Source organism: Nymphaea colorata, chromosome 9, assembly GCF_008831285.2.
Source record: "Nymphaea colorata isolate Beijing-Zhang1983 chromosome 9, ASM883128v2, whole genome shotgun sequence".
NCBI classification, from domain to species: domain Eukaryota; kingdom Viridiplantae; phylum Streptophyta; class Magnoliopsida; order Nymphaeales; family Nymphaeaceae; genus Nymphaea; species Nymphaea colorata.
The window spans coordinates 11862677-11886016 of record NC_045146.1 but is presented as its reverse complement, the minus strand read 5'-3'; the positions used below and the strand labels follow the sequence as shown (position 1 = coordinate 11886016).

Below are 23340 nucleotides of genomic sequence, written 5' to 3'. Positions count from 1 at the left end.
TATATCTTTTATTCAAAAACAAAAAACAAAAAACAGTGCAACGTAGGAACTAAATTATACAAGTAGACAAAGAAAAAGAGAAAAAGGACTGTGGAAACATTGATTTGAAAAATATGTTGGCGTATCTCATTAAATATGACAAAAATTAAACGTGGGATTATAATTAGTTAAAAAATAATATTTGTTTTGTAAGTTAAAAACAAACTAATAGTGGCTGGTGTATCTCATCTATATCTACCTTTGCTCATTAATATATATATATATATATAGGCTTGTTGTAAATAAAACACAATCATGACTGCTTAGAAATGATAAGGATTTGAAGTTGAAGTCGATTTTGAGCACAGTAATTGCAGAATCAACGGAACGCTTGCATGCAACTTGATTATGATAGGCAACGCAGCTGCATGTGTAATAGCGCAGTTACTCATGCAGGCAAAACTGCATATGTAATAACGAAGTTGTGTGTTGTTTTATTTTAGAGCCAAGGAAAAGGTAGGCAAAAATGCATTGTGTTATTTGAGAGCCAACAAAGTAAAATATGTAGAAACTTGTCGGGCGATTTTGAGTGAAAAACCTGAGCCCCTACCCCAGGTTTGTCACTCAAACATGAAAATGTCGTTTTCCCATAACACCGTTTTTGGGCATGCAACTAAACACGCCCTTAGCCCTTTATCAAAGAAAACGTGAATTCAATCACGAAGCATATAATTGATGGTTGATGCTTGAGAATTTGATTGCCAATAAAAAGGACACAAATAAAGACTTGATCATTCGGGAAGCAATGTCCACAAAACGTATCAAAATTTTTTCGGGAGCACTGAATTCATATGTCAATTCATTTTTCACCTTCGCACCTGTAACAGGTTTTGGGTAGTCGACCTTGGGGAATCCCGGGGTCTGGATCAATTTCACACTCTAAGATGGAAAACATGACAAAGGTGGAAGCCAAAGTGCGGAAATTGTATCCTACAAATAGGGCTGGGAAAAGTGCGGAAGCAATGCGCTGCACAGCATTCAAGCTCACTTCAGTAGCTCAAACTCCGGTGATGCTCATCATTTGGCAGGCGCTTGATAACGATCGTAGGCTCATAGCCCGCTGCTCCGGAAGTTGTCGGTGGAGCGGCGGTGACCATGCTGAAGTACCCATCACCTGTGGCGATTGGCTATCGTAAATCGAGTATCTTTCACTGCACATCTCCCTCACGGTCTCTGCCTATCCGAAGGTCCTAAAGGAATCTTTGATTTCTTTCTTCTTGACTTTCTTCTTCGTCTTCTGCACTTCTGTGGCGTACCACTTGTTTTATTGGACTCCCCTTCTTTTGGGGTTTTAGGAGAGGAGGAATCGCGATGTCTTCCTTGACCAAGGAGGTCCCGAGAATCGCCGTCGATCCCATGGTGGTAGCCCCTCCTTCTCACCCCACCTACGACCTTAAGGCTGTCATAAGGCTTGCGCTTTCGGAAGACGCCGGTGATCGAGGTGAATTTCTGTTCTGCATCATTCTTTCCGGTGAAATTTCGCGTTTTATGATCGGCGTGCTTGTTTTTCTTGTGAATAATATGCGTCGACGGGTTTCGTTTCTATGCCTTCTTAACCCTCAGAATTTGTGGCCAAGACTTAGTGGTCAGTTTTGGACAATTGATTGATATGGTTTGGGAAGTAGGAATCTGTTCTCATAAAGAAAAGCTAGTTGATACGTTTATTCTAGTAATTAAGAGGAAAAATAGAACAGGAAAAAGCTCTCAATTATGGTTATGGTGTCGAACAGTGTCGGGCATTTCGCTGGTGTTAAGTGAAGCTCCTTCCGGCTGCCTATCGCATGCTTTGCTAGATTGTTGGTGTTAAGGCATTCCTTTCGCAGGCAGAAATGTAAAATAATAATGAATTTTTCGATATAGGTAGTGTCGAGCACATTTCTCACAACTTTATTTCACTGCTCTGTGATGAAGGCGTTAAGGCTGCCTTTCATGAAACAGATCGATTGGCAGAAGCGATTAAAACTTAAAACCTCTGGTTGTTAAGAAGCTTGAAGAGTTGCAGGGCTTTTTGCTTTTGATATAATAGCATGTCCTATTTCTAAAAGTTCATTGTCCTTGTCTAGGAGATGTAACTTGTTTGGCTACCATCCCAATTACTGAGAAGGTGGAAGCACATTTTTTAGCTAAGGAGGATGGAATTGTTGCCGGAATTGCACTTGCTGATATGATCTTCAAGGAAGTTGATCCTTCATTAAAGGTAGGAGAAGTTACATCTTTTTTCTTGTCGGGGCATCCTTTCTTGTTTTTAGCGATCGTGAACTGTAGCATGTGCTATTTGACTTTTTTTTTTAACGAGCATAAAAAGTTTTGGTTATGGAAAATTGGTTTAGGTTGAATGGTACGCAAGAGATGGTGACTGCATACATAAAGGCTTACAATTTGGTCGAGTGCAGGGTAAGGTCTATAGTCACATTCGAGAGGATTTGAATCTCAAGTCCTAACTGGGAAAAGCAAAATGTTCGTCTTTAAACTTTGTAATGTTTACATGTACAGGAGGTGCTCATAGTATACTGATTGCAGAAAGAATTGTGCTCAATTTTATGCAAAGAATGAGTGGAATTGCCACACATACAAAGGTCGGTTTTGGCTTCTTTCATATGTTTGATAACAATGTCGATGCATAAATTCACTACTTTATTTCCATTGATTGGTCAAGTTTATTATCAATTTTCCAGTGTTCACTCTCTAGTCTGACCACACTTTGAGAAGAGGTGTTAAAGCATAGAGAGACTGGTCAACAGTTCCTTCATGTCTGCAGTAGTTTCTTTAATTCTTTCATGTTCATTTTCTTTCCGTTCACATGCACACTGTTCAATTTGGTGATAGACATTAATGCAAGTTGAGGATGATATAGAAAAAGTTATTTCACTTTGTTTTAGTAGTTCTTGCTTTCACATGCTGTTTCTCTATAACTGTTACCAGGTGACTTAGGTGGGTTTTAGAACAGGAACACTTCTAGGTGTTCTTGTCCAGTTTGTGCAGTTCACTATGTTATGAAATGCGCATACTTGTCAGTTTTTCTTTCATCCTCATAATAGTTTTTGCTGCTTGTTTTGGTGACGTTGAAGGCAATGGCTGATGCTGCAAGTCCTGCATGTATTCTAGAGACACGGAAAACTGCACCTGGTTTACGTTTGGTGGACAAGTGGGCGGTGTTTATCATCTCCCTTCCCTGTAAGTTATGAATTTGTTTCATTTTCATGTAGCCTTATGCTGGTTTTTTGTTTTATTATGTCAAGGTGCTGATTGGTGGTGGAAAGAACCACAGAATGGGCTTGTTTGATATGGTCATGATCAAAGATAATCATATATCAATAGCTGGAGGTGTTGCAAGTGCGCTTAGATCTGTGGATGAGTATATAGAAAGTAACAAGCTTCAAATGGGTGTGGAGGTAAATTTTTCTTTTTCCTAGTAATACCATGTAACTATCAGGAAACACTGACTTGACAATAATGTACAAATGATGTCTATCATGAGAAGCATCACTACTGTTGAATAGGGTTTGATGTTGTATTTTAAACCACTCTTTACTACCCATATTCCTGAATCATTGGCCATTTGTATTCTGCTCCATCAACATTTGAACTTCATGCTACAGTGGAGGTGCCTGAGTCTGCTATAACATGCACAAATCATGGTAAACACATCTGTACATGTAAACTCAACATTTAGTGCTTAGATCCACAAAACAAGAGCAAATGCCACCATATATTACATTGTTAAGAACCACCATATTTTCCCTCGTATGCATGCACACACATATTTTGCAGCATGTATGTATGAAGTTACGAACTAATCTCTGTTACAAAAATTTCTTTTAATCATTTCCATATTTCTGAAAATGCTTCATTCACCTCATTTCTTAGTTTAATTTTCTGACCATGAAATGGATAAATTTGCTCATGTAATGGCTACTATTTTGCTGTTCAAGGTACGAAGGGATCATGTTTCACATAGTGTTTTGTTTCAATTTAATTCAGATGGATTAACCTAATAAATTCATTACATGCTCATTTTAAGAATATTCTATTACTGCAGATTGAGACAAGGACAATTGAAGAAGTAAATGAAGTATTAAATTATGCAGCACAAAGGGAATCTTCATTGACACGCATAATGCTGGACAATATGGTTATACCCCTTCCAGATGATGATGTGGATGTCTCTATGCTTAAAGAAGCTGTTGACCTAATAAATGGGAGATTTGAGACGGAGGTAATTCTGTAGCATAAGTTGTATGCCATTTTAAAGCAGGGAAACTAGTGACATCTTATGTCATATATTTGCTGAGTTTTCCATGCCAATCTGCTAATCAAGTTAGTTTCTTGTTGACTGTAAGACCCTTAAGAGTATGTGTGTCTAAACTTCAATATTCAACTGCAGTACAGCTTAGGGATTAATACAGTAGTACCTAACTTGTCGCCTTCATATATATTATGTTTCAAAACTTGAAAGGTGCTCCTGGAGTAGCTACACCTCTGTTGTCAAAACTATTGTTAGAGGTTTTATTATTTCACTAAGAAACTGTTCATGAAAAATACTCTTTTTCAGCTTGTGTAGGTGTTCCTAGGTGCACTTTATCATTACTCTCTCTCCCTTCCTCTCTCTCTCTCTCTCTCTCTCTCTCCCTCTTGCTATATATATATGTATATATATTTTGTGTGTATGTGTGTGTAGATGTTTAGGTGGCAGCGGTCTGTACCTACCCAGTTATATTAATGTATGTGTAGATCTCCTCATGAAGCTTTCTGATGGACACAGGCTTCTGGTAATGTCACCATCAAGACAGTTAAAAAAATCGGGCAGACTGGAGTGACCTATATTTCGAGGTAATATATTGACTTCCCTCTTGAATCTGAATCATGTTTACTTTGTTAAAAGCTTTCTCAAATTGGCATGAGAACATAAGTTGGTATTTGTGGGCTATGCATTTTTTGGAAACAGGATTAATTGCTTTTTCATTCAGTGATATAAGGTGATTAGCAAGCATTGGTGCAGCTGCTGCTGCTCAAGAATGATAAGGATTAAACTCACAGGTGCACAATAGTGACTTAAGTACATCTAAATCAAGCATCTTCAAATAAATTAATCCTGACAAGATGGGATATTAGATATATCATTCATCTCCTGATTGTATTTTGATGATCTCGGGTCAGGATAACTAGTGCTTGTTCATCTTTAGGTAACAAATACAAAGTCTGGAGAGTGTGGAATATTTTTTCTAACTGGATAGGAAAGTTAATCTCGGCTCCCACCTTATCAGATAAGTGACGTAGAAAGTCACCAGCACCTTGTGCATGTGGAATGTTTCAAAAACCATTGTTGTTTTGCCATCCAAGTTATGGCAAATTGTAAATTCTCCCATACCCCTTTTGTTAGACCTTCATTATAGCTCCACAATTCTGATAAAAATGTTTTTCTCCTTGCACTTTATATCTATGAACTATAGGGTGATTTGCTCCTGATCTTAGTGGTCTTATTTATTCTTTTCATTTCTCCCTTCCCGCACAAATCTGCAGTGGCGCATTGACGCACTCTGTCAAAGCACTGGATATCTCACTGAAGATTGATACAGAGCTCGCTCTTGCAGTTGGCAGGCGCACAAAGCGCGCGTGAACGCTATTTATTCTTATGGGATATAGTGTATAAATCACTAATATAGAGGCTATATTCTTGCCAGTCAAGGGGGCTGGATATGCTTCGCGGTCGAAGTTTAGCAATGCATTTTTCTCATCCAATAAAATTGTTCAAATGTTGTTTTGTATTAGGTACTTCTAGTCTCCTTGTGCAGCTATGAAGTTATGTATATTGAACCGTCTTGGAGAAACTTTTCTTAGGAGCGAACCCGTTTCATTTCTGAGGCATGTGCGGATATCTTGTCCTGGAGACAGGGTAATGTGGTTTGACTGTTCGACAAAGACGATATGGGGCTCGGAGAAACAGTATTATGAAAGGGATCGGTAAATCCACTTGCTTTCATCTATTGCGTTGAATTGGACCTTAATCTTCTCCACGTTGTTCTTCGTTTTGTACTTTTTCCAAATTCATTCCCGACTAAGGCGACTGTAAATCCATTAGCGTTCCATTGCTACTGAGAAATCCATCCTTGCTTTTCAATGAAACTGGTTTCAGCTTTAAAGTACTCATTGAATTTAATTTTATAAACGAGCTGTTTTCTGAGAATGCCATATTTTCCCAGGAAGTCAAAAACTAAACGGACGAGCTTATAGAAAAGCCGCTTTCGTTCAAATGGCATAAACTCATTTTCCTAAGTACCTGACTTTGATAAGCTTCTAATTATGGTTAAAGTAACAAATCTCTTAAAGTGCAAATGCTAAGGATTGAGCTTATAGTCTTATACCAAGCTTACCTACATGATTATTGTGTTCTCTCTCTCTCTCTCCCGTAAATGAAGAAAGCATCTCGCTATTTAGCTTATGGTTGCTCGCTTCGCTTTGTGAAGTTTTCTTTCTGGCAAACATTTTAGTTATAGCTTCACATCCTTCTCTGAATCCGCATCAGATATGCTAATAGCATAATATTTTTCGATAGTTCGCTTCCTCACTTCCACATTACGTGTCACAGGCCGCTATGTTTTACTTCATTGTGAAATTCATGGTTAAAGTTACTAATGTCAGCTGATTGGCTCAACAAGCTTACTCTGCAAGACATCAAACTCGGTACTTTAAAACAACTGTTGCCAAACAACTTGTTTTGCATTATCAATCTTACATGAACTGAGCCGACTGAGCATGCGCACTCTTCATATTTTGACCTGCAGAGCTCATTTAACGACTTTAGGCGAGCGCTGCACAAGCAGACGGGAGCCAAACTACGACTAGCTTGACTTGTTACATTCTGCTCATGGTAATTGCTCATCTCTTATCCACGAAGGAGTTGTCATGTTTCTTGGAAGCTTTCCAGCTTTGCACTATCACTCCTTAGGGGCAAGACCAGTTTCTTGTGCCTTGAAATCAAAGAGGCCAGCCCGGCCCCTTTTTATGTCTCAACCGTTCCTCTTGTCAGATCAGATAGGGAACACACAATTACGATGTTATGTAGTCACATTTCATAAACCAATCGTTTAGTTGTCGTAGAAAGTTTCAGCAGCATGGGCATGAACTGTATGGAAAACAAACCTAGAAATGTATGTATACTTAGATCCATAGACTTGAATGAAACTCTAATCGCAAATGCAAATGCATATCGACTGTGGAGATTACTTTCGAGATGCAATTGCAAAAAAATGTACAAATACATGGCACCGAATCATGTTCCAGTTGGGTCGTTTCACTTGTTCTACTGTGAATTCCGCTCATGGTTATTGACGATGACTGGAGCTCATCCTGTCTCTTCCAAAAAAATGTCTAATTTTGCGGCAATTTTGAGTTGGGGTGGGAGGCCACCCCCTTTTTTCTTTGCTTGCTGGTCATGGTAACCTTCCTTCAACTTGGCTTGGAGATTAGGCTGCGTCTTCTCTTCTTATTCCGCGTGCGTGAGATAAACGCGGCCTTTGTTCTGTATTTCCTCTCAAACAGCAATATTCACCATATTAAATCCGCTGAACATCTCGATCAACACAAGTGATTAAAGAAGATGGAGATCAGCTCCCTAGAAGCCCTTACCCTGACCCACTTCAGCCATGCCCACCCGCTGCATCTCTCCCAGATAGACGACAACGGCCAGAAAGAAAACCCCCGTTGCGGCGGCTGCCACGAAGAGTGCTCCTCCAAGGATGGCGTCTACGCCTGCCGCTCCTGCACGTACTTCCTGCACTGCGAGTGCGCCGACCCGCCGCGCGAGATCCGCCACCCGGCCGACGAGCTGCATCCCCTCGCCTTCCTGGACGTCCCGCCTTACCCAGGGGAAGTCTTCAGCTGCAGCGCCTGCCGTCAAATAGGCCGCGGCTTCCTCTACCGGTGCGCCGCCTGCCGCCTAGACGTCCACCCACGCTGCGCCAGGCTGCCGGCCTGCGTCCAACACCCGTCCCACAAGCACGCGCTGGTGCTTGCCACCAAGACGGCCTACGGAGGGCTGGGCTTCATCTGCGACCTCTGCATCAGGCACGGCCGCAAGCAATGGTACTACAGGTGTAAGCCTTGCGGGTTCGAGCTGCACACAGGTGAGAGTGACAAAGAGACTGACGTATGTGCTTTGATCCATTCGTAAATTCATATTTTCTTTCAGATCGTCACATATCGAATTTAAACGTTGAATAAATCGAGGGAACAAAATGTTGAAAGTGATTGAAAATTGGCTTCTTAGAAAATTTCGTTGAGCTTGTTCTTATGTTGCAGAATGCGCGATCAAGGAAAGCTCAAAGTCTTCAGGGAAAAGTTCGGTAAGTTTATTTTCTTCATAAGCACCTGTTTGCCGTCTTACGAGTACGCTTTTCTAATTGCATGAGATCACAATGGCTGCTCAACTGGTGTTGTAGAAAAAGAAGAAAGGAAGCAAGGATTCACGAGCAGAGAAGGAAGCAGAGAAGTTTGTTAAGGAAGCGGTGTCCGAGGTCATAGAGGAAATCTTGGATAACATGTGAACGGACTTAACAGATGTGTATCAGTTAGATGTATAATATGTTTTTTCTTTTCAAAATCTTGTCTGCAGCTAGAAAAGTTTTATGATTTGTCTTTGCTTGCTGTATATTACAGGAATGTCGCAATAGGTAAAAAGGGTACTTTATTATAAGAGCATTTATTTGGTTTCGAATGAATGAGATATATTTTTATTGGAAAAGCATCACATTCTGCTTACGTTATGAACGTTTTCCCTGTCAATCCATCCAGATAAAAAGGCTACAAACATGCAGAAAAGCTCCTTTTTGTGTATGCCAAATGTAGCCAAGAAAAGAAAAACAATTCCTCCAATAGGAACCAGAATAGAAGGGAATACTAAGAAAAGCAATTAAAGCTATGGAATGTTACAGAGAATCAATGGGGGAAGATTGGGATGAGCGCCATTATTACTTGAGCGAGCTTCTCCAAAACTGTGCAGCTTATCACAATGGAAATTGAGTTGGATATTACGTTTCCAGTGACGCCTCATTTCGGGCCCGATGATGCATAATGAGTGATTAGGGAATGACCGAATGAGGTTTGCTTATGAGCACTGAAACAATCCTAATTAGGACGGGTCCCAAGATTCATACATTGGAACCTAAAATTGGTATGCTCTTAATTCCCTTCCCCTTGACGTGGCTCGCAGATTCTACAAACAGAAGAGAAAAGAACTCTTATAAGGAAAAGATGGGGAGAGAAAGGAGGAAAGAAAGAGGAGAGGTAGGGAAGAGAGATCGGGCGAGGTGGGGAGAAGGGGAGAGAGAGAGAGAGAGAGGGAGGAAGAGCAGAGGGACAGAAAGAGGGAAGGGTTTAGAGTTGATGTGTTTGTCGACCTTTCTCATGATCAGGTGCATCAGCGAGGGAGATGAGATGACCATGGATATTCAGTCCAATGGGCTAACGGCATGAACGTGACCGATAAGACAAAATGACAGAATCCTGACCCCGTTTGAATGGATATAGGTGCCGACGTATATAGCATAACAAACATCGCCTATTAGGCCAACCGAGAGAGCCGCCGCCACATATTATGAGTGAGGCAATAGATGCTTCAGCTTGTGTATATATATATATATATATATATATATATATATATATATATATATATATATATATATGTATGTGAGAGAAAGCCGATAAAATAAAAATTCATAGTAAAATTCGAGGACAAGATGTTTCCTAAGTACAAGAACAAACCGCAAAAAGAGAAAAAAAAGACAAAATATACAAGACAATTGCACGTAAAATGAAATAAAAGAGGTGGGGAGAGAGTAGATAAATGGAGCAACACAGTTGCCCAATCGCAGACGAAAGACGGCATCGTAGCGAAATAGGAAAATGAACATCCCCATCATTTAATTAGTCATGGTTGTTAGAAACTTATAAATGATCGTGAACAAGCTCCATGGTTTCTCTCAAAGAAGGGGAGACTATAAAATGTAATTTTGGACGTAGTTTTCTTTGTTTCGGTGGCCCTTTTTTCGACCACATCGATAGCTTCGATTTTTGTCTATAGCTTCGATAAGATATATATATATATATATAAGTTCATTAGAACCAGATGCATATTCAGTGCAATACAATTTCAACAAAGCCGTTTAACTTGACTTGGTGATATTTTGATTTCAGTTGCTATGAAGACGCCGTTTTGTTTAATAATCTCATCCAAGAACTTGACTTCATGTCACTAAATTTTGGTGCAGTAATCTTCGGTTTCAGTTGCAACATCTTGGCTTCAAGTCCTACGTAGAGTTTGCATTTGAAAAGAGAAAAGGATAATAAACTAATTTTGTCGACCTTTCTCATGATCAGGTGCATCTGCGAGGGGGATGAGATGACCATGGAAATTCAGACCAATGGGCTGACGGCATGAACGTGACCGACAAGACAAAAGAACAGAATCCTGACCGGCTGACGTACATATCACAACAAACATCGCCTATTAGGCCAACCGAGATAGCCGCCGCCGCATACTAAAGTTGATGAACAACAGGAAGAGCCTTGACCATCTACCTATATATCGACCTTATCTTTATACAAGTAACCGATGCCCTCTTAGCATTAATGGCAAACAAGATAAGCTTCAAAAGCGTCGATTCCCAAAAGTACGTGTAAAAGCAAGAGCAGTGATCAGATGATCCACAGATAAGTTTCCGGCGATGGCGTAAAGATCCGTTGGCGTAGTAAATTTGGAGGAAGGCTCTCTCATCTCTTGCCTTTAGTGCAAGATTGGGCTCATCTATCTCACTTTCTCTCATCCAGTTTTCCTTCGACGCCGATTCGCAGTTGTATTCGATCGAAGCAGTTAAGCGTAAGTCCAGCACCTCTGGGTCCCGGGATGACGTCCCACTTTTTGTGTGCGATAATGGCAGCTAAACCATGCCAAACCTATTCGCCCCTGTTCTTCTCCCCGCCACACCTTCAATGCAGGTAACGGGCTGCCTTGTCTGGTTAAGGGCCTTTTTTGTTTTCTGATTTTTACTTTTTCTGCTTTCCCTATCTCTATGATCTCTATCTGCGCTTTCTATATCGTTAGAGCATTTAATGCTGCATTGCTATAAAAACCCCATGAAGGGAGGCCAGGAAGGGCAGATCAGAGCTGCTCAATAGCTTACTCCCTTATTTCTCTTCAATGGCTTCCCATAGCGTGGCACACTTGCTCGCTTTCATCTTGCCCGTTCTCTTTCTTTTCTTGCTTCCCTTCTCCCAGCTTTCTCATGCCCAGCTTCTCTTTCAGGTAGGAACAATGCCAGAGGTTGAGCTTAATAAGCAATAAAGCTTATATATATACATACATATATATATCTTCTTCATAGTTGGTTTTTCTTAATGCTGTATTAGGCTACATTGTCTTGGGCACTGATACGATGCCTTCTTTTTAACCTCTCTATAGGGCTTCAATTGGCAATCTTCCAAGAACACCCAAGGATGGTATCGTGTTCTCAAGAATTTGGTGCCTCAGATAGCAGAAGCACGCGTCACCCATGTTTGGCTTCCTCCTCCTTCGCAGTCGGCTTCTCCTGAAGGTGAGCCAAACATATATTCCTCCATGGCCTCATTAGTTTCATCGGGATATCATTTACCAAACGTTGTGTTTGAGATCATGAAGACATTTAACACGAAAACTCGTCTCTGTTTCGCTTTGGGGTCAAGCAGGTTACTTGCCGGGGAGATATTACGACCTCGATTCATCAAAGTATGGGAGCGAGGCGGACCTGAGGGACCTGATAAAGGCTTTCCATGCATCAAACATAAAGTGCCTAGCGGACGTGGTGATCAACCACCGGACGGCAGCGAAGAAGGACGGGCGAGGAATTTGGGCAGCGTTCGAGGGAGGGAAGGGCGACGGCAGCCTGGACTGGGGTGCCTGGTCCATCTGTAAGGACGACACCCAGTACTCCGACGGTTCCGGCAACTACGACACCGGAGATAGCTACGGCCCCGCCCCAGACATCGACCACCTGAACCAGAGGGTGCAGAAGGAGCTGACCGACTGGCTCACCTGGCTCAAGACCGACGTCGGCTTTGACGGGTGGCGCCTCGACTTCGCCAAGGGATACTCCACGGATGTGACGAGAGGCTACATCCAGCGAGCCCGTCCGGAGTTCGTGGTGGGCGAGGTTTGGAGCTCCCTGGGCTCGGATCCAGTTCAAGGCCCGGAAGCACACCGAAGGGAGCTGGACAATTGGGTGCGGGGTGCGGGTGGAGTCGCAACGGCGTTCGACTTCACCACCAAGGGAGTGCTGCAATCTGCCGTCAAAGACGAGCTGTGGCGGTTGAAGGATTCACAGGGGAGGCCGTCGGGACTGATTGGGATCTCGCCGGAGAAGGCGGTGACATTCATAGACAACCATGACACGGGGTCGACCCAGAACTACTGGCCGTTCCCAGGGGACAAAGTCATGCAGGGATACGCGTACATCCTCACGCATCCTGGCATACCTTCAATCGTAAGTAGCCTTACTTCCTCTGTCTAGCACTTCTCCGCTCAGGCTGGAAACTCTTTTTCCGGGCAGCGGTTCACCGGAAAGGTAAAGAATCGTCTTAATTATGCATTCTTACATCTATTTGTGTATTCTTTCTTTTGGTTTTTGCAGTTCTATGATCACTACTTTGATTGGGGACTGGGGAAAGAGATTAAGTTGCTTGCGGGGATAAGGGAAAAGAATGGGATCAAGGCGGGAAGCACCGTCGAAATATTGGGTGCAGAGAAGGATCTGTATGTGGCTAAGATTGATGGAAAGGTGATTACGAAGATCGGGTCCAGGTATGACGCCGGCGGTCTCATTCCTCCAGGGTTCCGTATGGTTGCTGCTGGGAAGGATTACGCGGTCTGGGAGAAGATTTAATGAGTAGGCGTGACAAATCAATTAGAAGGCTCAGCTCATTCCTGCTTCCTCCGCCTTCTTTCTTTTCTTCCTAGCTGTTATCTTGTCTTTCTTTCTTTCTCTGAAAGCCAATTGAAGGCTTCATTCGTTATTGTTCTTGTTTTCTAGTCATTTATGATACTAAATTACAGATTGCATTTTTAATTAGTCTCCGCCACTCTGCTTTGATTGAAGCCTTTAGAGACATTGCAATCTAACTTTAAAAGGGGTGGCACCCACCTGGTAAAAGAATCCGAGTATATATATATATATATATAAAATGAGGGCATTACGGTTGGCAATTAAAACAAAATTGCCTGTTAATTTCCAGTAATATTGACAGGAACAAGCAACCCTAAATCAGGGAATGGAGTCCTACTGTACAGATCACGAAACAAAGAATTTATTTCAGAAAATTCATCCTTGGTATTCAAGATAGAGATCTGTAATTGGACGACCAGGCCAAAATGTAATTGCTTAAAAGCCAGCTTTCGATCTTTATTTAGAAATTAATCTAAAAATTTTACGGTTGCGATTGTCATGATAAAAAACTTGGTAACCTGCTGGTATATTTGGATATGTAATACGATTTTTCACAATGAGGAATTCAGACTTTCCAAAAGTTGGTATTGATTTCAAGAAATGCAATGCACATTTCATATAAAAAGGTCACGTCCATATTGCTGCAAATTCAAATGATCAACAACACCAATGTCAACTACAGGATCAACAGCACTGGCGAAATTCCCATATACACCTCCTCACATTTTTCTGCAATGCAAGTTCTTCAATCGATCGTTATCCCCTTTTTTCCAACCTACAAAATCAATTATAAATCTATGGGGTCGCAACATGAGTTCAAACCTCATGTTTATAATTATACATGCCACAAGGCCCGCCCATTGTTCTTTTATTGTTCTTATTATTATTATTTTTTGCCAAAATATTTCAAGTAAAATTTTTTATTCCTAGTCCAATATGAAGCAGGGCCCTGGCTCCTATATATGTGAATGGATTGAATTCAAATTAAATATATTCTTAAAAATATCTGTGTTTTCATATATCCATATACTCAGAGATTCAAACTTGGATTTGAATATAAATGAAAAAAAAATCATATCTAAATCCCAATCTTGGATTTGAATATAAATGAAAAAAAAATCATATCTAAATCCTAATCTGAAGAAATCTGAATCCGTTCTAATTTCTTAATTGGATACTAATTTTTTTTCGTATCATATTTTTCTAAAAGAGTCGGATTAAATATCTGAGCTAACTTGACATCCATACTTTGACTTTGTTCCTAGTGGCTGGAAAAAACCTATGCCACATTTTACGGCCACTTCGGCCAGGTGTCCAGCCATATGTAGATTGAAGGTGAAAAAAAAAAGAACTTCTGAAGTTTGATATCGTAGATAAAATTTTCGAAGCTATATATTAACGTGTAGGCAATTACTTTTATATATTTGTCACTATTATTTGAGTGTAAGAGAGAGATGGAGACAATGAGAGGGGGAAAGAAATGTAGGATGAGAGCCATATCCAGTGTGCATGAGGACCCATAGGCTTGTCTGCTACCACTTAATCACCTCATCAAAAGGGGAGGCGCAAGCTTTTATCTATAAGAAGAATATGGTCGACTCTCACATTCCAGCATTAGCTAAAACGCATTACGTCCAGATTGCCAAACTTAATTGCATCAATTATGAACAGTTGGTCGACAAACCAGACATGTAATCAAACACTAGACGGCGGTTCTGGTTTGCGTAGCAGTTGCTTAGAAAACATACTTGGCATGGCAGGCATCAGTATAAGATAGACATGAGAGATGTAAAAATTGCTTCCATTATCCTCCCTCCATGTGAAAGAGATGATCATGTTTTAGAATGAGTTAGGGCCTCGTTGAAATTGAGGGCTTTAGGGTCATAGGGTCATAAGTTGCATCAATGGCATAGCACCTATCAGAATTTAACTAGAGACCTGCGTTCCTACATGCCGCTAACTTGACCAGTTACCATATGGTGCTTGAAACATATGTACACTTAATTGCATAACAATTTTGATATTTATAATTTAGAAATTCCAAATTTGAATGGCCAGTGAGTTGTTTTATTGGGAGAATTTCAATAGGATTTTTTTAGAAGCAAGAATCCCAACCAACATTGAAGTTCAAATAAAATTCAACACGTACACAGCCAAGTAAACCAAACCAAGAAAACTTCTTATAGTTGATTTAGCCGATAAAATGGGAATCAATACAAAAATTTGAGGACAAAAAGTCCATAAAGACGAAATATACAATACAATGTATTGTAAAACAAAATAAAAAGGGTGGAAAGGGAATGGGAAGACGGAGCGGCATAATCACCTAACCGTAGACGAAGGACGATGTCGTAGCCAAATGACAAAATATATACATTTCCTTACACAAGACGAGACACAGACTCCAACAAAGAGAATTCCCTGGAGACTCGAATGAAGCTGTAGAACTTAGTCTACGTGGTGCTGTTCCGAAATTCAAGAGTCTCCCAACAGAAGATCGAGGGTATCAAAGAGGGAGGAACCAAGGTCGATGAAACCACCAGTACCAAAGGCTAAATCAGACAAACGCAAGGCAGCCCACATACACTTCCCGATCTTTTTCTGCAAGGCACGTTAAATCGATCGGTCAGCATTACACATAGATGCAATTCAGAAGCTAAAAGGTTCATGTAATTCCCTTTGTTGTAATCTAAATTCGACCATAACAGAGCGAGAGAGTAGAAAAGAAATGCAACATTGAAGCATGCATACCCAGCGATCGGATGAGGAAGTCGAGGCGCATGCGGTACCACCACCACTATTATAAGGTCGATAGACCTGGCAGAAAGGAAAAATGAACTTACATGTGCACTTAGCAGCAAGAGCTTACATGTTACCTAGAAACATCTATATGTGGTTCTACTAATTCTCTCTCTGCTGAAAAAATATTATATGTTGTTTACTTCTAGGAAACAAATTTTGATAAACAATCATTAATTAATGCCCATATAGTGATTGTTTTTTTATGGTCAATATTAATTTTTTAGCCTTGATATGAATATATAAGGGCTGGCATATAAGGGTCTGTTCGCTATATATATATATATATATATATATATATATATATATAATTTTTAAAATCTGTACGCAGGCCAAATGACAATTCTTGAAAATCATGCATATGAGTAATTTTTTTATTTTTCATGAGGGTAACGGAAGTGAACTCATAATTACGATGACTTGGTTGAGAATCTATAGTGAATCCAAGTTAGTGCCATGCATGATCAGTATCGGAAGACCTTTAAAAATAGGGACCGATCGAGTCATCTCTCTTTGCTTCTTAAACCAAAGGAGGTATCATCCCCTTTCTCGCAAAAGAGCCTTAGTTTTAATGATTAATCAGCAAATCTGGTATGTTTTCCTTGAGCGTTCTACGTGGGTAAGGCAGAGAGGTGGGCAGAAAACAAAAAGCTTTTAGAATGTTCGATTCTTTTAGCAATTTAAAACTTGACAGCTGATATTCTTTTGACGAAAAAAAGGAGCCAATTTTTTCTGTGAAGATATTCTTTTGAGGAAAAAACGGAGTCAATTTTTTCTATGAAAATATTCTTTTGAGGAAAAAACGGAGCTTCAGCCAATTATTGGTCCAAAACGAGCAACCGGCGACATCACGTGAAGGCTATGGAACAGAACTCCATTAATAGAAGACTTGCTGGCCAAATAGACTGTGGATTGGACTTTCCAACAGTTGTTAAAATTTCCGAGCAATCTCTTTACGTAGACAGAGAAGAAGCCAACCAGCCAGAAACGATCATAGACATAGTTGAAACTTGCAAGCAGTCCAGCAGGCACCATTTATTATTGGGACAAGGGGGCCCGAGTAATTTTCTGGCTGAGGGGCACTAATACGTTACATTGTAATTGTCGATGAAGATACACGAGAAACAAGCAGAGAGCAACAAGGGAGATGAGAGATCGTCGTCCATATGACAACCTCAATATTTACCAGCCTCAAATGTCCCTTGATATGAAAATTGCTTTCATCGTGTGACAGATAAGAGCTTACATTTACCGTGTATTATTTAGATTAAAAGGATGCGTGACTGGGTTTGGCTTGAGATGGTTCGTCAAGTTTTGCCACTCAAATTTCTTCTTTCCGTAGCTGAATGACCTAAAATCTCATTTTAGTTAGAGAAGGTAATATGTTAATCTTAACATAGGAGAATGTGAAAGCTCTCCGCCTCTGTTTGACACGATCAATCGCACTCGCCCCTCTTATAATCATAAAACCCAAACGGGTATCCATTTTTAGGGCCTATTTTCATCAAATCAATTCGCAAATACCTTGTTGCGGACTAACTTTGCCTAGATCATGTCAAAATGCTAAATTATTCCTAATATTTTCGTATTTTCATGCTCAGTATTTGGGTGCAGAAAATGGGTGACAACAGAAAGAGATGACAAAAGTGAAGTTTTAGATGTTAATTCAAGATCACGCTCATCAATCCCTCTCGAAAAGATCTTGATGGCAACATTTTTCATAGTCAAATAATTTTGCTTCATGTTTTAATTTGCAAAACCTTATTGTCAAATGTGCCAAACTTGTAGTGGCGCTTCGGTCATTCAATTTGGCAACTAATTATTCTCTCTCTCTCTCTCTCTCTCTTTCCCCCTATTATATATATATATACATATATATATATATATATACACACACACACAAAACTAGGTAAATATGAAGTTTATGTCAAATAATTGATTAGCCTTTCTGATAAATATATATGTAGCAAGTTGTGAAATATTAATAATTAAGTTGACCGCTTGAACAACTAAAAAACAATCTACGCATAAAATTTAGTTTTATGTCCAGCTATGCGACTTCAAAAAATAACTTATAAAGCCAGGGAATCAAACAAGAGATGGCGATAAACTTGATACAGTTGGCGAAATTGGCTCGTTCGATCAAACTCTCCTTGGAGTTTAGTTCGTTTGTAAGTTGTTTCTCTTTAATTCCTGACTTGTCAAGGTGAAGAAAGAAGCACCATAAGCTGTGCCCTTGAATGACATCAACATCGTTCATTTTCTCATTTCGTTAAAATCATTTGGCACCTGGCAAAGAAACTCGGCACGTGAATGATCCTTCGGTCTCTATGCCATTGGAAGACAGAGAAAGCGGTGACTACCAGACCGGTTCATTGCCGGACCATGTTGAGGAAAAGATGGGGAGAAAAAGGAGAAGAGGGGAGACAGATAGAGAGGAGGGTGGAGGAAGAGCAGATGGACATACATAGAAAGGAAAGGGTTTAGAGTTGATGTGTTTGTGACCTTTCTTATGATCAGGTGCATCTGCAAGGGAGACGAGATGAGCGCGGAAATTCAGTCCAATGGGATAACGCCAAGGACGTGAACAAGGATACACAAGAACATAATATCGACTACATACAGTACAACAAACATCGCCTGTGACGCCAACCGAGATAGCAGCTACATACTTAACACTCTGTTTAGATGGATGGAAGAGCCTTCAGGCTTCATCTACAATAGCTATGTGTAAGCAACCGATCCATGCTCTCTCAGCGTTAATGGCAAACAAGATAAGATTCAAAAACCTTGATTCTCAAAAGCAGGTGTTTGAACAAGAGCAGTGATCAGAATTATAAGATCATCCGCAGATTAAAAGTTGTCAGCGATGTTGTAACGACCGGTTGGAGGAAATCTCTCCCATCTCTTGCCATCAGTGCGAGATTGGGCTCATCTCCGCTCTCTCATCTCTTAGTTTTCTGAATGACCCCATTCGATGAATGCCTTATTAGGGCACATCATGCCTTCGAGCAGCGGTTCGCCAGAAAAGTAATGAATAGTACATAAAAAGAATTCCCTTAAAATTATATATATATATATATATATATACAAAAGGAAAGTACTGATGAGTGGTGAGGGCGATGATGTACTGAAGCACGAAGATGACCAAACAGCATAGTTTCCTTGGAACCACACAACATCATCGCCATCGTAATCAAGTCTTCCGGTATAATACCAGTAAAGTCGTGTTCTTTCTCTTCTGTTTTTTTTTTTTTTTTTTGGTTTTGGAGTTAAAAAAAAATGTCTTCCTTTTTTCCCTTTTTTTCCGCTAACTTGTATTTTACCATTTTTTTTTTGCGTTCTTTTCTAACAAAAGTCATTTTCTATGGCACTGGTCTGATCTCAACTGTAGGAATCTTTCATGTTAATGCGAATAGTTGACCCATAATTAAGCAGTTCCAAGATAGATGTTTCATATCCAGTTATTGTTTGCCGGCACAATACACTTCTGCTCAGGGGATGGAACCCATCATTCTGGATTGAATTGAGTGCCGTAATGAGCAATTCGATATTAAGCCCTTAGCGCAAAGGGTAAAAACGTCGACCATCCCTTCTGAGCACACCACTGCTTCAAAAATAGTTTGCATGCCTTCATGGAGGCCAGGGGGCGGAGGGAGGGAGGGGGGCGCCTAGGCCATGCTTCACCCTGACCAATGAAAAAAAAAATTACATTGAAAAAAATATAATGTTTTAATTGCGCCATGTACTTTTTGGATTAAAATTCAATTTAGCCCTACTCAGATCCAGAGGTTGGATTGTTGGCCCGCCCATAAAAAAAAATCCTGGATCCGTCCTTGATCGAGGCAATGTTTCCTCCCAGTTTGATCGGGACCTGGAAGCCATGTTAGTTTTCTGCATCATGTACATGTATGTACCCAATTGCTTTTGTGAGTCGGAAAATGCATGCCACCATCGGTGGATGTATTGTTAAATCCTGACGACGTACATATTATTGCACATTTACAGATTTCCATTTGTTCTCGGGCTTGCCATCATTTCAATATGTGAATTTAAGGCCTTTGTCTGTTGGTGGGATGATGAGAGGGTATTATGAGTGGGGCAATAGATGCATATATATATATATATATATATATATAGCGAGAGAGAGAGAGAGAAAAGCCCATAAAATGAAAATTAGATGTTCCCTAAATACAAGATCAAACCACAAAAATAAAAATAAAAGACAAAATATACAAGACAATTGCACGTAAAATGAAATAAGATAGGTGGGGAGAGAATAGATAGATGAAGCAACACAATTGCCCAGGACGGAAGAAGACACCGTAGCCGAATAGGAAAATGAACATCCCCATCATTTAATTAGTCATGGTTAAAAACTTATAAATGATCGTGAACAAGCTCCATGGTTTCTCTTAAAGAAGGGGAGACTATAAAATGTAATTTTGCACGAAGTTTTCCTTGTCTATTGGTTTGTTTCGGTGGCCCTTTTTTGGTTTGTTTCGGTGGCCCTTTTTTCGACCACATCAAGGATAGGAGGTTCTTCTGTGTATGAGTTCATCAGAACCAGATGCATATTGGGTGCAATACAATTTCAACAAAGCCGTTTAACTTGACTTGGTGATATTTTGATTTCATTTGCTATGAAGAAGCCGTTTTGTTTAATAATCTCATCCAAGAACTTGACTTCATGTCACTAAATTTTGGTGCAGTAATCTTCGGTTTCAGTTGCAACATCTTGGCTTCAAGTCCTACGTAGAGTTTGCATTTGAAAAGAGAAAAGGATAATAAACTAATTTTGTCGACCTTTCTCATGATCAGGTGCATCTGCGAGGGGGATGAGATGAACATGGAAATTCAGACCAATGGGCTGACGGCATGAACGTGACCGACAAGACAAAAGAACAGAATCCTGACCGGCTGACGTACATATCACAACAAACATCGCCTATTAGGCCAACCGAGATAGCCGCCGCCGCATACTAAAGTTGATGAACAACAGGAAGAGCCTTGACCATCTACCTATATATCGACCTTATCTTTATACAAGTAACGATGCCCTCTTAGCATTAATGGCAAACAAGATAAGCTTCAAAAGCGTCGATTCCCAAAAGTACGTGTAAAAGCAAGAGCAGTGATCAGATGATCCACAGATAAGTTTCCGGCGATGGCGTAAAGATCCGTTGGCGTAGTAAATTTGGAGGAAGGCTCTCTCATCTCTTGCCTTTAGTGCAAGATTGGGCTCATCTATCTCACTTTCTCTCATCCAGTTTTCCTTCGACGCCGATTCGCAGTTGTATTCGATCGAAGCAGTTAAGCGTAAGTCCAGCACCTCTGGGTCCCGGGATGACGTCCCACTTTTTGTGTGCGATAATGGCAGCTAAACCATGCCAAACCTATTCGCCCCTGTTCTTCTCCCCGCCACACCTTCAATGCAGGTAACGGGCTGCCTTGTCTGGTTAAGGGCCTTTTTTGTTTTCTGATTTTTACTTTTTCTGCTTTCCCTATCTCTATGATCTCTATCTGCGCTTTCTATATCGTTAGAGCATTTAATGCTGCATTGCTATAAAAACCCCATGAAGGGAGGCCAGGAAGGGCAGATCAGAGCTGCTCAATAGCTTACTCCCTTATTTCTCTTCAATGGCTTCCCATAGCGTGGCACACTTGCTCGCTTTCATCTTGCCCGTTCTCTTTCTTTTCTTGCTTCCTTCTCCCAGCTTTCTCATGCCCAGCTTCTCTTTCAGGTAGGAACAATGCCAGAGGTTGAGCTTAATAAGCAATAAAGCTTATATATATACATACATATATATATCTTCTTCATAGTTGGTTTTTCTTAATGCTGTATTAGGCTACATTGTCTTGGGCACTGATACGATGCCTTCTTTTTAACCTCTCTATAGGGCTTCAATTGGCAATCTTCCAAGAACACCCAAGGATGGTATCGTGTTCTCAAGAATTTGGTGCCTCAGATAGCAGAAGCACGCGTCACCCATGTTTGGCTTCCTCCTCCTTCGCAGTCGGCTTCTCCTGAAGGTGAGCCAAACATATATTCCTCCATGGCCTCATTAGTTTCATCGGGATATCATTTACCAAACGTTGTGTTTGAGATCATGAAGACATTTAACACGAAAACTCGTCTCTGTTTCGCTTTGGGGTCAAGCAGGTTACTTGCCGGGGAGATATTACGACCTCGATTCATCAAAGTATGGGAGCGAGGCGGACCTGAGGGACCTGATAAAGGCTTTCCATGCATCAAACATAAAGTGCCTAGCGGACGTGGTGATCAACCACCGGACGGCAGCGAAGAAGGACGGGCGAGGAATTTGGGCAGCGTTCGAGGGAGGGAAGGGCGACGGCAGCCTGGACTGGGGTGCCTGGTCCATCTGTAAGGACGACACCCAGTACTCCGACGGTTCCGGCAACTACGACACCGGAGATAGCTACGGCCCCGCCCCAGACATCGACCACCTGAACCAGAGGGTGCAGAAGGAGCTGACCGACTGGCTCACCTGGCTCAAGACCGACGTCGGCTTTGACGGGTGGCGCCTCGACTTCGCCAAGGGATACTCCACGGATGTGACGAGAGGCTACATCCAGCGAGCCCGTCCGGAGTTCGTGGTGGGCGAGGTTTGGAGCTCCCTGGGCTCGGATCCAGTTCAAGGCCCGGAAGCACACCGAAGGGAGCTGGACAATTGGGTGCGGGGTGCGGGTGGAGTCGCAACGGCGTTCGACTTCACCACCAAGGGAGTGCTGCAATCTGCCGTCAAAGACGAGCTGTGGCGGTTGAAGGATTCACAGGGGAGGCCGTCGGGACTGATTGGGATCTCGCCGGAGAAGGCGGTGACATTCATAGACAACCATGACACGGGGTCGACCCAGAACTACTGGCCGTTCCCAGGGGACAAAGTCATGCAGGGATACGCGTACATCCTCACGCATCCTGGCATACCTTCAATCGTAAGTAGCCTTACTTCCTCTGTCTAGCACTTCTCCGCTCAGGCTGGAAACTCTTTTTCCGGGCAGCGGTTCACCGGAAAGGTAAAGAATCGTCTTAATTATGCATTCTTACATCTATTTGTGTATTCTTTCTTTTGGTTTTTGCAGTTCTATGATCACTACTTTGATTGGGGACTGGGGAAAGAGATTAAGTTGCTTGCGGGGATAAGGGAAAAGAATGGGATCAAGGCGGGAAGCACCGTCGAAATATTGGGTGCAGAGAAGGATCTGTATGTGGCTAAGATTGATGGAAAGGTGATTACGAAGATCGGGTCCAGGTATGACGCCGGCGGTCTCATTCCTCCAGGGTTCCGTATGGTTGCTGCTGGGAAGGATTACGCGGTCTGGGAGAAGATTTAATGAGTAGGCGTGACAAATCAATTAGAAGGCTCAGCTCATTCCTGCTTCCTCCGCCTTCTTTCTTTTCTTCCTAGCTGTTATCTTGTCTTTCTTTCTTTCTCTGAAAGCCAATTGAAGGCTTCATTCGTTATTGTTCTTGTTTTCTAGTCATTTATGATACTAAATTACAGATTGC

General features: G+C 41.3%; 4 protein-coding genes across 6 annotated transcripts; all 4 read left to right on the top strand.

The window, feature by feature from the left end:
- Positions 1–953: 953 nt before the first annotated feature.
- LOC116260269 (quinolinate phosphoribosyltransferase [decarboxylating] 1a) lies at positions 954–5807 on the top strand. 2 transcript variants are annotated; one of them, XM_050079501.1, is made up of 10 exons: positions 954–1226; positions 1335–1480; positions 2103–2236; positions 2370–2433; positions 2533–2615; positions 3108–3191; positions 3279–3431; positions 4079–4255; positions 4802–4869; positions 5007–5093. In XM_050079501.1, the coding sequence occupies exons 1-10, from the start codon at positions 1135–1137 to the stop codon at positions 5017–5019; spliced, it is 1014 nt and encodes a 337-aa protein (XP_049935458.1). In that variant the 5' UTR covers positions 954–1134; the 3' UTR covers positions 5020–5093. The 2 variants fall into 2 exon arrangements, with proteins under 2 accessions (XP_049935458.1, XP_031494324.1); XM_031638464.2 differs by lacking the exon at positions 5007–5093 and adding an exon at positions 5560–5807 and having other exon boundaries at positions 960–1226.
- An 81-nt stretch (positions 5808–5888) lies between these two features.
- On the top strand, positions 5889–8724 carry LOC116260271 (uncharacterized). The gene is made up of 6 exons (XM_031638467.2): positions 5889–6000; positions 6626–6720; positions 6822–6907; positions 7579–8162; positions 8338–8381; positions 8478–8724. The coding sequence occupies exons 4-6, from the start codon at positions 7637–7639 to the stop codon at positions 8580–8582; spliced, it is 675 nt and encodes a 224-aa protein (XP_031494327.1). The 5' UTR covers positions 5889–6000; positions 6626–6720; positions 6822–6907; positions 7579–7636; the 3' UTR covers positions 8583–8724.
- A 2077-nt stretch (positions 8725–10801) lies between these two features.
- On the top strand, positions 10802–13108 carry LOC116260809 (alpha-amylase isozyme 3E-like). 2 transcript variants are annotated; one of them, XM_031639312.2, is made up of 4 exons: positions 10802–11031; positions 11495–11627; positions 11758–12551; positions 12699–13108. In XM_031639312.2, the coding sequence occupies exons 1-4, from the start codon at positions 10981–10983 to the stop codon at positions 12948–12950; spliced, it is 1230 nt and encodes a 409-aa protein (XP_031495172.1). In that variant the 5' UTR covers positions 10802–10980; the 3' UTR covers positions 12951–13108. The 2 variants fall into 2 exon arrangements, with proteins under 2 accessions (XP_031495172.1, XP_031495171.1); XM_031639311.2 differs by lacking the exon at positions 10802–11031 and adding an exon at positions 11100–11338.
- Positions 13109–21072: 7964 nt separating this feature from the next.
- On the top strand, positions 21073–23340 carry LOC116260808 (alpha-amylase isozyme 3E-like). The gene is made up of 4 exons (XM_031639310.2): positions 21073–21247; positions 21710–21842; positions 21973–22766; positions 22914–23340. The coding sequence occupies exons 1-4, from the start codon at positions 21197–21199 to the stop codon at positions 23163–23165; spliced, it is 1230 nt and encodes a 409-aa protein (XP_031495170.1). The 5' UTR covers positions 21073–21196; the 3' UTR covers positions 23166–23340.

Coding starts and splice junctions, on each gene's coding strand:
- LOC116260269 (XM_031638464.2), top strand. CDS start 1,135: ATGCTGAAGTACCCATCACCTGTGGCGATTGGCTATCGTAAATCGAGT. Junction 3,192..3,278: donor GTTTGGTGGACAAGTGGGCG/GTGTTTATCATC, acceptor TATTATGTCAAG/GTGCTGATTGGTGGTGGAAA. Junction 4,870..5,559: donor GGAGTGACCTATATTTCGAG/GTAATATATTGA, acceptor ACAAATCTGCAG/TGGCGCATTGACGCACTCTG.
- LOC116260271 (XM_031638467.2), top strand. CDS start 7,637: ATGGAGATCAGCTCCCTAGAAGCCCTTACCCTGACCCACTTCAGCCAT. Junction 8,163..8,337: donor CGGGTTCGAGCTGCACACAG/GTGAGAGTGACA, acceptor CTTATGTTGCAG/AATGCGCGATCAAGGAAAGC. Junction 8,382..8,477: donor AGTCTTCAGGGAAAAGTTCG/GTAAGTTTATTT, acceptor CTGGTGTTGTAG/AAAAAGAAGAAAGGAAGCAA.
- LOC116260809 (XM_031639311.2), top strand. CDS start 11,234: ATGGCTTCCCATAGCGTGGCACACTTGCTCGCTTTCATCTTGCCCGTT. Junction 11,339..11,494: donor ATGCCCAGCTTCTCTTTCAG/GTAGGAACAATG, acceptor ACCTCTCTATAG/GGCTTCAATTGGCAATCTTC. Junction 11,628..11,757: donor GCAGTCGGCTTCTCCTGAAG/GTGAGCCAAACA, acceptor GGGGTCAAGCAG/GTTACTTGCCGGGGAGATAT.
- LOC116260808 (XM_031639310.2), top strand. CDS start 21,197: ATGCCAAACCTATTCGCCCCTGTTCTTCTCCCCGCCACACCTTCAATG. Junction 21,248..21,709: donor CCGCCACACCTTCAATGCAG/GTAACGGGCTGC, acceptor ACCTCTCTATAG/GGCTTCAATTGGCAATCTTC. Junction 21,843..21,972: donor GCAGTCGGCTTCTCCTGAAG/GTGAGCCAAACA, acceptor GGGGTCAAGCAG/GTTACTTGCCGGGGAGATAT.